The 13,869-nt window shown below is 44.7% G+C and overlaps 1 protein-coding gene across 5 annotated transcripts in view; it reads right to left on the bottom strand.

Moving 5' to 3' along the window:
* The window catches only part of KANK1 (KN motif and ankyrin repeat domains 1), a 210,569-nt gene that overhangs the window by 62,967 nt on the left and 133,733 nt on the right, over positions 1 to 13,869 (bottom strand). For all 5 annotated transcript variants that reach the window (XR_005782834.1, XM_040449427.1, XM_040449429.1 and 2 more), the window contains exon 3: positions 6,672 to 6,791. Coding sequence is in view for 4 of the 5 variants with exons in the window: in XM_040449427.1 (XP_040305361.1) it covers positions 6,672 to 6,708 (37 nt within the window). In the remaining variant the exon portion in view is untranslated. The remainder of the gene's footprint in view (positions 1 to 6,671; positions 6,792 to 13,869) is intronic.

Raw genomic sequence — 13,869 nt, 5'->3', positions numbered from 1 at the left:
AAAGGTCAGACCCTTAACCAACTGAACCACCCAGGTGCCCCTCGGCATTTTAAAAATTAGGAAGTTCGAGGGTAACTACTACTTTCTTAAAAAAAAAAATCTTCTGAAACACCATCACTGTGTAGGAAAATACATTATTTCATTTATAAACTCCAGGGTGAAATTAGCTTTTTATAAGCTAAAAACTAAGTTTCATTTAAAGTTGAAATGTTGGGGCACCTGGGTGGCGCAGTCAGTTAAGCGTCCGACTTCAGCCAGGTCACGATCTCGCGGTCCGTGAGTTCGAGCCCCGCGTCAGGCTCTGGGCTGATGGCTCGGAGCCTGGAGCCTGTTTCCGATTCTGTGTCTCCCTCTCTCTCTGCCCCTCCCCCGTTCATGCTCTGTCTCTCTCTGTCCCAAAAATAAATAAACGTTGAAAAAAAAATTTAAAGTTGAAATGTATAATTAAGATCCAATTATTAAACACACCAGAGGAATGGTGCTGCATGCTATACTAAATACGAATATGCCTGTTACTTTGGCTCTTAATTCACACTAAGAAAAAATACCTTTTCACCATAACCTCTATCAGGGAGGACAATTTACTGGTGACTGGCCTACTTTTGGGTTTCATGTAGTTTTCTCAACTATATACCTTCCCCTTGATCTGTTTAATCAGAACATCACAGACTCTACGCTTCTGATTTTTTAATGCCAACAGAATGCGGGGAACAAGGAAAACCGCTCTCTGTGTTCCGCTTCTGGCTTAGCCATTAACTAACGGTGTGAGTTGGGCAACTTGTGTTCTGTGGTCTGAAAGTGGGGACAAGTGGAATCAAAAAGATCCCCGTTGGCCCTCACCTATGCTTTTATGTCAGACAACTTTGTTTCTTCCCTTTGTTCTTCTGATACACCACTCACAGGAGACCCCAAAGGACTGATCAGAACACGCACTTAATCCTTGTGCCGACTTTTCCAGGACACCCTGAAAGGTCATGGAGGGCAGCCCGAGCCTCTCATCAGCTTCCGTTCTGCCCTCGGAGAACAGGACTAAGACCCAACACCATAGACACACACAACGGGTCTCGCGCTTGACCATCAGCAGGCAATTTCGCTATCGGGTTCACCGCAGTGGGCTCAGAGTTCTGTTTGAGAAATGCTGCTGCCCAGGAAAAATATTTACACAATCGAGTGGGCTGCACGGCACGGCGGTGTTCGACCTGCTCAGCCAGGAGCCTGTCTTATCAGCGGCCTTTGTACCTCATTTAACATCCACATGGCGACAAAACCTGGAGCCAGGTAACTGACCAGAAGATCAAGGTCTTATGAAATTGACTGTATGAATTTAAAATGACCACCAAATTTTTAACGCAGTTCGGTAAGTATTGTAAATAAGCAAATATATAGTTATCTGGAAAAAATAAAAAACTAACAAAGGCAAATATTAGCAAAAATAAGGCTGGGTGATGGGAGGCATAAAATGCTACTCTCTAATACTCATCTGTTGCTTTCATTTATTTAGCTTTCATTAACAGTAATATGTCTAGCCTTAAAATCACCGTATCTATGCACCCCAATGTTTAGAGCAGCACTATCAACAATAGCCAAATTATGGAAAGAGCCCAAATGTCCATCAAGTGATGAATGGATAAAGAAGATGTGGTTTATATATACAATGGAATACTACTTGGCGATGAAAAACAATCTTGCCATTTGCAACAACGCGGATGGCACTGGAGGGTATTATGGTAAGTGAAGTCAGTCAGTCAGAAAAAGACAGGTATCGTCTGTTTTCACTCATATGTGCAATTTGAGAAACTGTTTAACAGATGACCACAGGGGAGGGGAAGGGAAGGAAAAAAATGAGATAAAAACAGAGAAGGAGGCAAACCATAAGAGACTCTTAAATACAGAGAACAAACTGAGGGTTGATGGGATGGGGGGTAGGGGAGAGTGGCTGATGGGCATTGAGGCAGGCACTTGTTGGGATGAGCACCGGGTGTTGTATGTGAGTGATGAATCATGGGAATCCACTCCTGAAGCCAAGACTACCCTGTATGTTAGCTGATGTGATAAATAACACACACACACACACACACACACACACACACACACACACAGAGAGAGAGAGAGAGAGAGAGAGAGAGAGAGAACAGGAGAATACCTCTGATTATAGGAAAAAAAAAAGGGAAAAAAAATCACCGTATCTGATGGGACCTTGTACAGTGGCACCTGAACAGGTGCCTTTCGGACCAGGAACTCACAAGAGAGTCAGCAGATCAAGAAGGGCAGTGATTTCCCCTGACATCCAACCAGCATTTTATACCGTAAAAAAAGTGTTTTTATGGCTATTATTTTATCTCTCCTTCACAACACACCTGTGAAAAAGGTAGGGCAGGTATTCTTATCTTCATCTGACAAATAAGCCACCTGTCATTTAGCTTCTGAAGAGATGCTAAGCTCTAATTAAAGTTTTACAACAGCAATTAGTGTTTACAGAGGTAAACAGTGCGTCCAGTTTACAACATGATTTCAGAAACCTGAGAAAGAGCAGACTGTCCCCATCCCCAAAGTGCAGAGACACAGCCATCCTCCTAACCAACGGCCCTCACTTCCTTCGTAGCTGGCCCCAAGAAAAGGGGACAGTCACGAGCAATCTATAAAAGCTTGTACCTCGTCACGCTGACAGGTGGCCTTAGGGTGTTCTCTGGAATACCATAATAAAGGGGTTTTCGTTAATGAAATCACAACTGGACCAGTCAACAGAAGTAGGACAGAGATCGTGTGGAAAAGAGGTCACACAGAAACAAATGACTGATATGGACAGGGTGGCCTGGAGGAAGATGAATCTGGAAGGGGTACCCAGGCGAGACTGTCCTGTGTAGCAAGTAAGAACAGAGGACACCCGGCTAAATTTGAATTTCAGATGCACAGTGCATACTTTTTTTAGGGTGAGTCAGTCCTCTACTTTATCCAGAGGCTCTGTCCACAGGAACCCTCAGCTTCCACTAGACGAAAGGTCTTCGAAAGCAGGAGGTGCGTCGACCGAAGGCCTGTTTTGTTCCCTGCTGCATCCGAGTCCCCAGAACAGAGCCTGACCCGCTGGACGCCCTCCATAATCTTTGCCATGAACTTGTAAAGTTTATTTCTGAAGCCAGGTGCTATGTATGCAGGTGCCTGTCATATCACCTTTATACATTTTGTATGCCTGGGATTTATTATAATAAATTTACAAATTATAGCATCAACTAACTGCTCTTGTTTTAAAATCAATATCTTTTGGGGTGCTGGGCGGCTTAGTTGGTTAAGGGCCTCTTGATGTTGGCTCAGGTGGTGATCTCACAGTGCGTGAGTTCGAGCCCAGTGTCGGGGTCCGTGCTGACAGCTCAGAGCCTGCTTGGGATTCTGTCTCTTCCTCTCTCTGCCCTCCCTGCTTGCACCCTCTCTCCCATTCTCTCTCCTCCCCTCTCTCTCAATATAAATAAACTTAAGAAACAAAATAAAATAAAATCAGCTTTTATTCTAGCTAACTGAAGGACTCAGTGGGGAAGTCCAAGTGTAAAAGGACTCTGAATAGTCCCTTACTCAGTTTCAAGTCTCAAACAAGGACACGATATGTGATGTCAGACCTCAGATGTGCTGGCAGGCCAAGGGCACTGCTTGGCCAAGTGGTGTTTTTCTCAGCTGGCTTCTTCTGCTTCTGCTTTGTTCCTCAGACCATGAAAAGCATTTCTCGTGCCAATGCTCTGACTCCAACCGCATATGGGACTTTTCCTCAGGTTTTATGGAAGCCCAAAGCCTTGATTTTTCAGGGGAAGGGGTGGGCCAGACTCCTTTTGGGGCCATAAAGCCCTCTTTAACCCATCTTAATCTGCAGTCTGTAAATGTTTTTATGTTAATTACATTTCAAAACAGTATATTTATAAATAGCATATACTTCTGCATGTTTGAGTTTGGCTTTTTTTTTTTTTTAAACAAGGGGCAGGCATTTCTTTTGCAATACAGAGCAGGAAAACAAAAGGTGAAAATAGTGATTTTTATAAGCATTATCTCAACTGCGTGAAATATTTAAAATTTAAAGACCATACCAAAGGGGCGCCTGGGTGGCTCAGTTAAGCGTCCGACTTCGGCTCAGGTCATGATCCTGTGGTTCCTGAGTTCGAGCTCCACGTCAGGCTCTGTGCTGACAGCTCAGAGCCTGGAGCCTGCTTTGGATTCTGTGTCTCCCTCTCTCTCTGCCCCTCCCCTGCTTGTGCTCTCTCTCTCTCTCTCTCTCAAAATCATAAATAACATTAAAATGGATTTTTTAAAAACTTTAAAAAATAAAAATAAAGACCATACAGAAAAGGAGCACAACATGTATTTCTGGGTGGGGGCATTACCAGTAATTCTTGCTCTATTTTTTAAGAAAACGTTAAACTTTTATATCTTAGAATTTTCTAAAATGGGCCTTATATGTATATATGCATGCATATACGTGTGTGTGTGTGTGTGTGTGTGTGTGTGTGTGTGTGTGTGTAACTATAGTAATTATGTATGGCTGAGCCTCTAATCAGATTGCTTACAGAGGTCATGGCGACTAGAAAAAACAAAACTGTCCCTTGCCTGATGCAGACACCTGTCTGCAGTGACTAATCATACCCTGATACCCCAGAAGTCACAAATCATAGAGCTTCCCTTTGTTTCTGGACTCAGTGCCCAGACCTGCTAGGCAGGGGGAAAGGTTACAGCTGGGTCATCAGACTTTAAGAACCAAAGGAAAAGAGACACTCCAGAAGAGTCAGGCTGGAGAAGGAACTGAGGGCAAATGGGGTAGGTATCTAAACCCTTGAAGACAGGAATGTGCTAGACACGCCAGTGGGTCAAGGTCTAGAGGCACCACTAACTCCAGCCCCCCTTCCTCTGAACGTGTGGGAAGTGGGGGCAGGAGAGGGAAGGGAGGAGCATCACAGGAGATTGAAACTCACTCACAACACTCAAGACATTTCATGTTTCAATCTCCTCCCTCAGCAAATATTTGACTCGACACGAGGAATGATCCTGACTTTTCTTACTTAGGTTAAGGGACTGAGGTTCTCTGCCATCACACAGGGCTCATAGCGATGGTGAAGGGGACAGTGTCATCTCACAGGATTACGTACGAATGGGAGTAGAGATAGAGCAGCTTTGGCATCATGGTATGCCGTGAGTGTTCATTTAAAGGCTAGATTTGTGTCGTCTGTATTTTATCTTTAAGCTTATTTATTTTGAGAGAGCAAGCAGGGGAAGGGCAGAGAGAGAGGGAGAGAGAGAGAATCACAAGCAGGCCTCGCAGTGGCGGCACGGAGCCCGACGCGGGACTTGAACTCATCAACCGTGAGATCATGACCTGAGCCGAAGTTAAGAGTCAGACGCTTAACTGACTGAGCCACCCGGGCGCCCCCAGTTTTCCTTGCCGACAGCAGTCCTGAGCAGAATCTCTACAAGTCCCTGGCAGCTGGCAAGTAGAAGGGACCAACCGAAGAATAAACAGAGAAAGATCGGTCGTCCCAGAATAAACGGAGTTTGGCTGGGTTTGGCCTGGGGCAAGAAAGCTACCAAGTTCTTGTCAGAGGGGATGCTTGCAGCCAGGACTACTAGAAGGAAGAGTCACACGGGTGGGCTGGGGACACCCCCCGCAGAAGGCTCCTCCTGCCGCAGTCCTTACCAGAGCTTGCGGCTTACCTGGCACTTTTAAGTCCGCTTCTGGTGCCCGCGTGGGTCTCAACCCTGCAGGCAGACACGTTTACTGATACCGCACACACGGAACAGTCCTGTCCCCTATTTCATGGTTAGTGCTGGAGCTGGGACTCCAATTCAGGGGTCCTGATTCCAACTCCACATTCCTTCCATGACCCAGTGTTCAGAGCAGCAGAGCCCCGACCCCTTTTCAGACACCACGCGACAGTTCCTGCATACATACACGGTCACCGTTCTCGCACATTGTGCTCTTTGGCTGATCGCTCAAGAGAGGGACGGACGCTCGGCGTACCGTTGGGGGCAGGTGGTCGTCTCTCAGGAGGACTTCCTCTGCATTTGTCCTATAAATTTCTCCCACATCTTATATAGGCAATACCGGGCGAGCTATGCAACCTGTGTAGGTCTCTAACGTAACTAGAGTAACAGCGACAACACAAATCTTTATGATTCGTGATATGGCTTGTTGATTATTCCTCTCTGGGAAAGTTGCTCTAGCAAGTAAGCTCTTCCCTAGCCACACTGTCCCTTTGTGCAGCAACACGAAACAAACCCTGCTTGGGACCAGACACTAGGAACTGGTTTTAGGCATCCAAACCTATCTCCTCTCGCATCGCTCAATCCCTCATAAAGAAGGGCAAGAGGAATGCCCATTATCCTTGGATCAGCACTCGGGATTTTACGTTGATCTTTCAACACTTCAACAGTATTGACTTGGGTAATAATTTACCTAACTGATTTCTGCACATAAAGACTCTAAAGATAAAAGCAAATTCTCTAAGAGATTTTGGAAAAAACAAAAACAAAAACAAAAAAATTAAAAAAAACCAACGCAGCTTTGATGGATAGAAAATTGCTTTCAAAGTCCAGTTACCTAGGCAACCTGCTATTATCTACCCATTACTGAAAAAGACATAAGAAATCAGTTTGAGCAAAGGCATTCTCTCTCTCTCTCTCTCTCTCCAGAGTTGAGTTACCTGAGGCACAGCCGTTAACCTTTGTGGCGTGAGCCATGCTGGCTGGAGTCCAACGACAGATCCAGAAAGGAGTGAGGAATCATGCAAATTTTATGCATCAAGTTCCCAAACGCGATCAACCTGAAACAATGAAGACAGCCTCATCAAAATGGATCATTTAAAAATGTGTACAACACTAAATCTTAGACGTCTGTTTACAAAGATGGCTGCTAATGGAGAGAGCAAATCGAGAGTCGGGGAGAGATGGCCTGTGGATGGGGGTGATGACGGCCTGGCCCTGCCACTCGGTGCTGAGATTCACGTACCTGCAGATGTGCCTGTGGACGGGCACCCAGAGCAGGGCTCTAGACATGATACTCTTATCGGAGATGGAAATGGTTCTCCAGAAACGTGACATTTTTAGGAAGGTGGCCTTCAAATACCAAGGGCCTCCTCAGGGGCATCATTCCCTAGCCTACCACAAATCCACTACAAACCATTTTTGGTACTTTACAGAACAATTTATTTATTTTTGAGAGAGAGACAGAGAGAGAGCGAGTGCACAAGCAGGGAAGGGGCAGAGAATCCAAAGCAGGCTCCAGGCTCTGAGCTATCAGTATAGAGCTTGATGCGGGGCTTGAACATGCAAACCTAGAGATCATGACGTGAGCTGACGTCGGATGCTTAACCGACTGAGCCACCCAGATGCCCTGACCATTTGTGGTTCTTAAACGTAACGTCTTTTCCAGATGCTGGCTCAACACCTTCAAGGTAGTTGCTGTTGTAGCAAGCCTTCACATTTTTAAAGGACTGATTCACGGGAACCCTTCTGAGGTATCTCGAAGTCTTTTGCCTACTCGGTCTTTTAAAACATAAATCTGAGCCAGTCAGCTCCCCTCTTAAAAAAGTCTTCAATATCTCCCACTGTCCTGTCAGATAACCTTCAAATGACAGTATGGCACAGCACATGGTTCGGAAACATTAGGGGTCACGACAGGCACCATATTTCTTACTTTATATTGATCCTCTACTTAAAAATTAACTGAGATTACTACTATAAGACATAGTAGAAACACAAAATTTAAAACAAAAAAGAAACAAGAATAGTAACAGGAAGGGAACATTGCTCTAACCTCTGCTTTTTCAAAACGCCTTTTGAAAAATGCTGGTAAGGAAAGTGAACAATGGTATAGAGGAAAACAGTCCATTTCCACTGTGCCCAGATCCTAACTCTAGACCCACAAAACCCGAAGAAACTGATCTAACAAATTCCAAGTTGGGAATTCAAGTGTCGGTTCAGAAACCCGCAGTGACCTCCCTAAAAGAACAAAATGCTGGGGCGTCTGCGTGGCTCAGGGGGTTAAGCGTCCGACGTCGGCTCAGGTCACGATCTCACGGTTTGTGGGTCCGAGCCCCGCGTCGGGCTCTGTGCTGACAGCTAGGAGCCTGCTTTGGTTTCTGTCTCCTGCTCCCTCTGTCCCTCCCCACGTGTGCTCTGTTTCTCTGTCTCTCAAAAATAAATAAATGTAAAAAATAAAATAAAATAAAGAACAAAATGCTAATACATACGCATATACACGTCTAATGCAGCCAGTGAAATCACTTAAGAGCTTTCAATAATGTAGTAAAATACTCAGAGAACATCGATAAAAATTGTATTGTCATAAACCCAATTTTGTGAAAAATATGTACATATTTACACATTGATTTAAAACCCCAAGAAATAAATACACCAAAATGTTCCTTATGGTTGCCCCTGGCTGATGCAATTAGGGAGGAACTTAGCTCCTTTGTTAGATTTGTAATAGTAACTATTAAAAAAAAAAATAAAGATTGGAGACTTCCCGTCTCTGGTTTTATTTGCTTTCAAGTGCACGGGAGAGAGAAGAAAGAATTTTCAAAACGCAACGTGAAAGGGAACTATGAGGCCACGGTCATGGAGAGTGTAAGAAGTGAGAAATCCAAGTACATAGAAGGCAGGCACAGGAAATGGCTGATCTCTGTGATCACACAGTGACAGTCACTAGCTGAAGAGCTAGTGAAATTGTCTTCGCTGCCTGAATGGGTTTTCGCTTGTAGTTCAAAGCGAACTATTTACTGTTCCCTTGCTTGGCTTTTCCAGCTTTGGGGACTGCCACTCCGCCGGCAGAGAGCGGATTCTCAGCCTCCCCCGAGAAGCTCCCTGCTGGTCCCCACTTGGTGTGTGACAGCACACCAGGAGGAAAGGATGGCTCTAATCTCTCTGCAGTCACCTGACATTCTGTTGGAAACAGGCACCGGTCCGGGTCCATGGCATTGAGCTTGGGAAGCAGTAACCTCCGTGCGGGCAGAGCTGGCTTTAGGGATACAATGAGCATTACCTTTAAGAATAGGAATGACTACACAGGTCTGGCAAATGTAGCTTGGTTAAAAAAAAAAATGTGGGGACTGGTAGAGAAGAAGGAAGAGAGGGAACAGGGAGATAAGGGGACAGAGGACTTCCTGGCCAGCTTCTGAAATTCTTCAACTGATTACACTTTTGAAAGCCAACAAAAGCAAATCTAAGCTGATTCGTGACCCCTTTCTAGATTGGTGCGCTGGGCTGGTGCTCTTGCTTCAGAATGGCTTGTAAATACCACCCCTTAAACTCGTGAGGGCAAACAGAAGGCAAGAAGAAACAGGCTGCATGTGTTATGGGTGCATGAAGTAGGTGTCAAGGTATTTGGATGGAGATATGCCCAGAATCTCCTGAGTGAAGCTTCATAAACTTTGGTCCAAGGTCCCCTCCTGTTAGTGAACACCCTTCGCCTGGCAGAAAATCTTTATGTCCGATCCAAACTGGTCTCTCCCACCCTCCCCCAAACCGAACGATAAAATCAAAAGGAAGGAGAAACTTCAAAAAGGGAACAAGCATGCCACTGGTAATATAATATGTGTCACCGGGTGTGGATCCGGGTAGTGTCTATGCAAAAACAACAGTTTCATATGGTGTATTGATTTTTCCCAGTTATTGTTCATGCCTGACAGGTGGCCTCAAACTGTGAGGACTTAGTCTTCTTAATGATATGCAGATTCTTATGTCAGTGCATTATATAAACCAGAAAAGGGTTGGCCATGTTCCATTCTCTGTTACAGATCAATAAACTGCTTCTTTTCTTCCCCAGAGAAGGCTGCAAACCAGTAAATCTTAAGCGGTACAATGGTGGCTTAGTTGAGCTCACTAAGAAAAAGCACTCCTTTGAAAGCCTCTAGGGAAATACATCAATACAGAAAATAAAGAATTTGTCGTCTTCTCTATTTCAAGCGACAAATCTGAAGAACATTTTAGTAGCTCCCCGAGCACAGCGCAGAGAATAATGTAGACGTTGCATGAATTTATCCCGTAAACGCATGACATTAGTTCAATACGAAACCAACGGGAGGAACAGCCCACCGGGTCTTCTCTAAGAAAGCATTAGTGAAAACAGATAGATGAACTTGAGATTTGACATATACCCTAGACTGGCTCTGGCAACCAACCAAATGCCACTGCCTTGGTTAGAGCCCAGATAATGACGACGAGGACACTGCTGATGACCAAGCAGATGACAGCTGGTATTCACTGAGCTCTTACTCTTATCAGTTATTGAGATACAAATGGTATCCATTCTATGGTGCACCATTACTTTAAGTAGCACTGATTAAAAACTAATGTTGCTAATTAAACAGTCTTAAAATGCTTATTAAGATTATATTAATTGCAGGATATATCCTCATCTCAGAAATGTTAGAATGTGAAAAATGTGCATCTTAGAATTTGTGAACTTATGTTACAGTCAGGGCATTTAGGTTTTTTAAAAATTTATTTGGGGGGGCATGAGTGGGAGAGGGACAGAGAGAGAGAGAGAGAGAGAGAGAGAGAGAGAGAGAGAGAGAATCCCAAGCAGGCTCTGCACTGTCATCACAGAATCCTATGTGGGGCTTGATCTCATGAACCACGAGACCATGACCTGAATTGAAATCAAGAGTTGGATGCTTAACCAACTGAGCCACCCAGGCGCCCCACATTCAAGGCATTTGTTAAAGCACCTAACAGTTATCACCTCATTCAAACTTCACAATAACCCTGCGAGCTACTAAAAATTCTCTCTCCCCATTTTACAAACAGGAAGCTCAGGCATAGGGAGGTCAGAACACGCCTGGCTAGGGGTGCCTGAGTGGCTCAGTCGGTTGAGCGTCCGACTTTGGCTCAGGTCATGATCTCGTGGTCCATGAGTTCAAGCCCCGCATCGGGCTCTGTGCTGACAGCCTGGAGCCTGAAGCCTGTTTCCGATGCTGTGTCTCCCTCTCTGTCTGCCACTCTATCGCTCATGCTCTGTTTCTGTCAAATATAAATAAACATTAAAAACAAACAAAAAAAACATGCCTGGCTCACAGAACTAGGACGTGCCAGAGTCAAGTGTAGGGGTGAGCAATCCAGCCCTAGAGCCCGCACTCCAGCCCTCATGGGTAAGGGCCCTGTTGCTTTCACAAGTAAAAATTTATGCACCTAAATAAGGGGAACCTTTCAAGGCCCTCACCTGAGGGATGTATACGCTTACTGAAAGGATACTTAAATTCCTTTTAGAAAGAAAGCTATGTTTCAGAATTTTAGGGCATTTGTTTTTGAAGCAACTGTATTTCCCGTCTTAGTCCTTGAGATGACATGTTTAAGAGCCTGAGGAGGGACTTACATGACACATAGGAAAGGCCATCATATGCGCCCATCACACTTTGAACGGGACCCCCCAGGATACTCGTCCATGTGGCTATCTGCCTTGTTCCTTAGACTGTACTACGGATGTCATTTGACTCAATACGTTAAGTACTTTTTCACCTGACCAACATGCTCCCCCACTCAGGGTTAGGTGGGAGGCTCCCAATGGAATCATAGTAATTTCAAAAATGGACAGACTCAGGGCAGTCAAATTGGAATAAGAACCTTCCTGTTCAAATGACAAGTGTTAAGAGGGGAAACCACCGTTTTGATGTACACGTTCTGGAATCTCTTCTACAACATGTCATAGTATTGTTTCTTTTGCTTCACAAAATTAACAACATAGTTATACCTAAAATCTGGAAAAGACAGAAAAAATAGTCACTCATAATCTCTCAGTGCTGACGTGGCCATCATGACCAGCTGAGGCTCGCTCTTTTTTTTTTTTTTAAGGTTTATTTATTTTTCAGAGAGAGAGAGAGAATGAGAGAATACGAGCAAGCAGGGGAGGGACAGAGAGAGAGGGAGACACAGAATCAGAAGCAGGCTCAGGCTCTGAGCTGTCAGCACAGAGTCCGATGTGGGGCTCGAACTCACAAACTGCAAGATCGTGACCCGAGCTGAAGTCTGACACTCAACCGACTGAGCCACTCAGGCGCCCCCCTGAGGTTCTTTCTCTTCAATGTGTGAGGACTCTATGTGTATTTTTGTCACTTCAACACGTTTTGAAGACCTGCAACTCTTAGAATTGGTACCAGCCACTCTTCCTTTCCTACTTGGAGGCAGCAGATAAACGAAAGCTCCGCATCATTCTCAGAGGCTGACACACTACTGCTGGAGGCAGACAGACACACAGTCAAAGGACAAAGCACTCGAAAAGCAGTGTACACGCAGTTAATTCTAATCCACAGCAAGATGGTCTTACCTTGCCCAAACAGGCTGTGAATGGCCAAAAATGTATTCATAAGAGACCACGTGGCCAAAGTCTTAAAGGATGAATGAATGTTTTCCAGGGTGACAAAGAAGGGCATTCTCGACAGAAGGAATGGAGTATGCAAAGCCAGGAGATAAGGAAGTACATGGTGGGGTGCCTGCCTGGCTCAGTCGGTAGAGCATGCAACTCTTAGTCTTGGGGTTGTGACTTTGAGCCCCACGGTGGGTGTAGAGATTACTTAAAAATTTTGGGGGCACCTGGGCGGCTCAGTCAGTTAAGTGTACAACTCTTGGCTTCAGCTCAGGTCATGATCTCACAACTTGTGAGTTCGAGCCCCGCTCGGGGCTCTGTGCTGACAGCTCCGAGCCTGCTTGGGATGTTCTGTCTCCCTCTTGCTCTGCCCCTCCCCTGCTCTCCCACGCTCTCAAAAATAAATAAATAAAATAAAATAAAACCTTGAAAAAAAAAAAAAAGAATAGAGTACATGACAAGTAGGGCTGTGGCTAGAGCAATGTCTGTTTCCATAGGGGCTCAGTTATGGTAAAACAAAGAGGACTAAGGCCTGAGTGCTCAAGAGAAAGCTAAAAAGAATACAGTCTACAAGCCAAAGTCCACACACACACACACACACACACACACACACACCCCTTTACCCTAATAAAACATGCAAAGCTCATTTATTTCTTTAAATAAGTCAGTCTTTCAAACAACCATCCAAAAACCTGTCTAACTTATTATACACCCTCGATGACTGCCCAGATACTTCTGTCCAGAGTTTAATTAAAAGTAACTTAATTAAAAGTACGTTTGAGTGCAAACTTTGGCCATCGTTCATTATCAGATTATCTTCTGGGGGTTTCTAGTATTGGCTCCTACCACAAGAATTGTGGCGGTAATGTTAACCAGCTCTTGGTCACTTTCCAACCAAATTACCTAATTATGACCCAACCCCATTTACCCTTCTCAAATACAGGGGATAATTTTCTTGGTATGGGGTTGGGAGTGGGGGGAGGGTTTGCCGGAAGGAAATCTCAATTATCAATCAAGATCTAAATCAGAGTCCTGGATGCTGGTTTCATTTATAACATAGAAAGGCAATTGCGTTCTCCCCATTATAAAAATTTTATGCTACGCTTGTTCAAACAGTTATATTTACAATCTTATTCTCTGGGGTGATATTTAAGAGGCCAGAAGAAGTGTTTCTGTCTCAGGAAAAAGTTGAAATGCAGACATTAAAGAGAATGTATGGAGGAAGCAATAGTAAACACATTCATTTATTCATTTAACAAGTGCCCTGTCATGTGCCAGGCACTGTTGTTGGCACAAAGGATACAGCAAGGAGCAAACAAGACACCCACCTGCCCCCATGCCCCAAACAGTCTAACTGGATCTGTGCTTTGGGTTGAAAGAGACTTTAGATTTCAGAGTATGTTTAACAGATGAGCTGTACTAACAGCCAATTTCTGACTCCTCTTTTCCGCATTATTTGAAAAGAATTCCCGTGTTAAGACCTGCCTCCTTGTGCCCCAAAGTGGGTATAGGCGTGTCCAGCCCTCGCCCAGACCCCCCCC

The sequence above is a fragment of the Herpailurus yagouaroundi genome, unplaced genomic scaffold, assembly GCF_014898765.1.
Source record: "Herpailurus yagouaroundi ecotype Mexico unplaced genomic scaffold, PumYag 199, whole genome shotgun sequence".
NCBI classification, from domain to species: Eukaryota; Metazoa; Chordata; class Mammalia; order Carnivora; family Felidae; genus Herpailurus; species Herpailurus yagouaroundi.
Note: the sequence above shows the minus strand (reverse complement) of the source record. Positions and strands in the feature narration are given on the sequence as shown.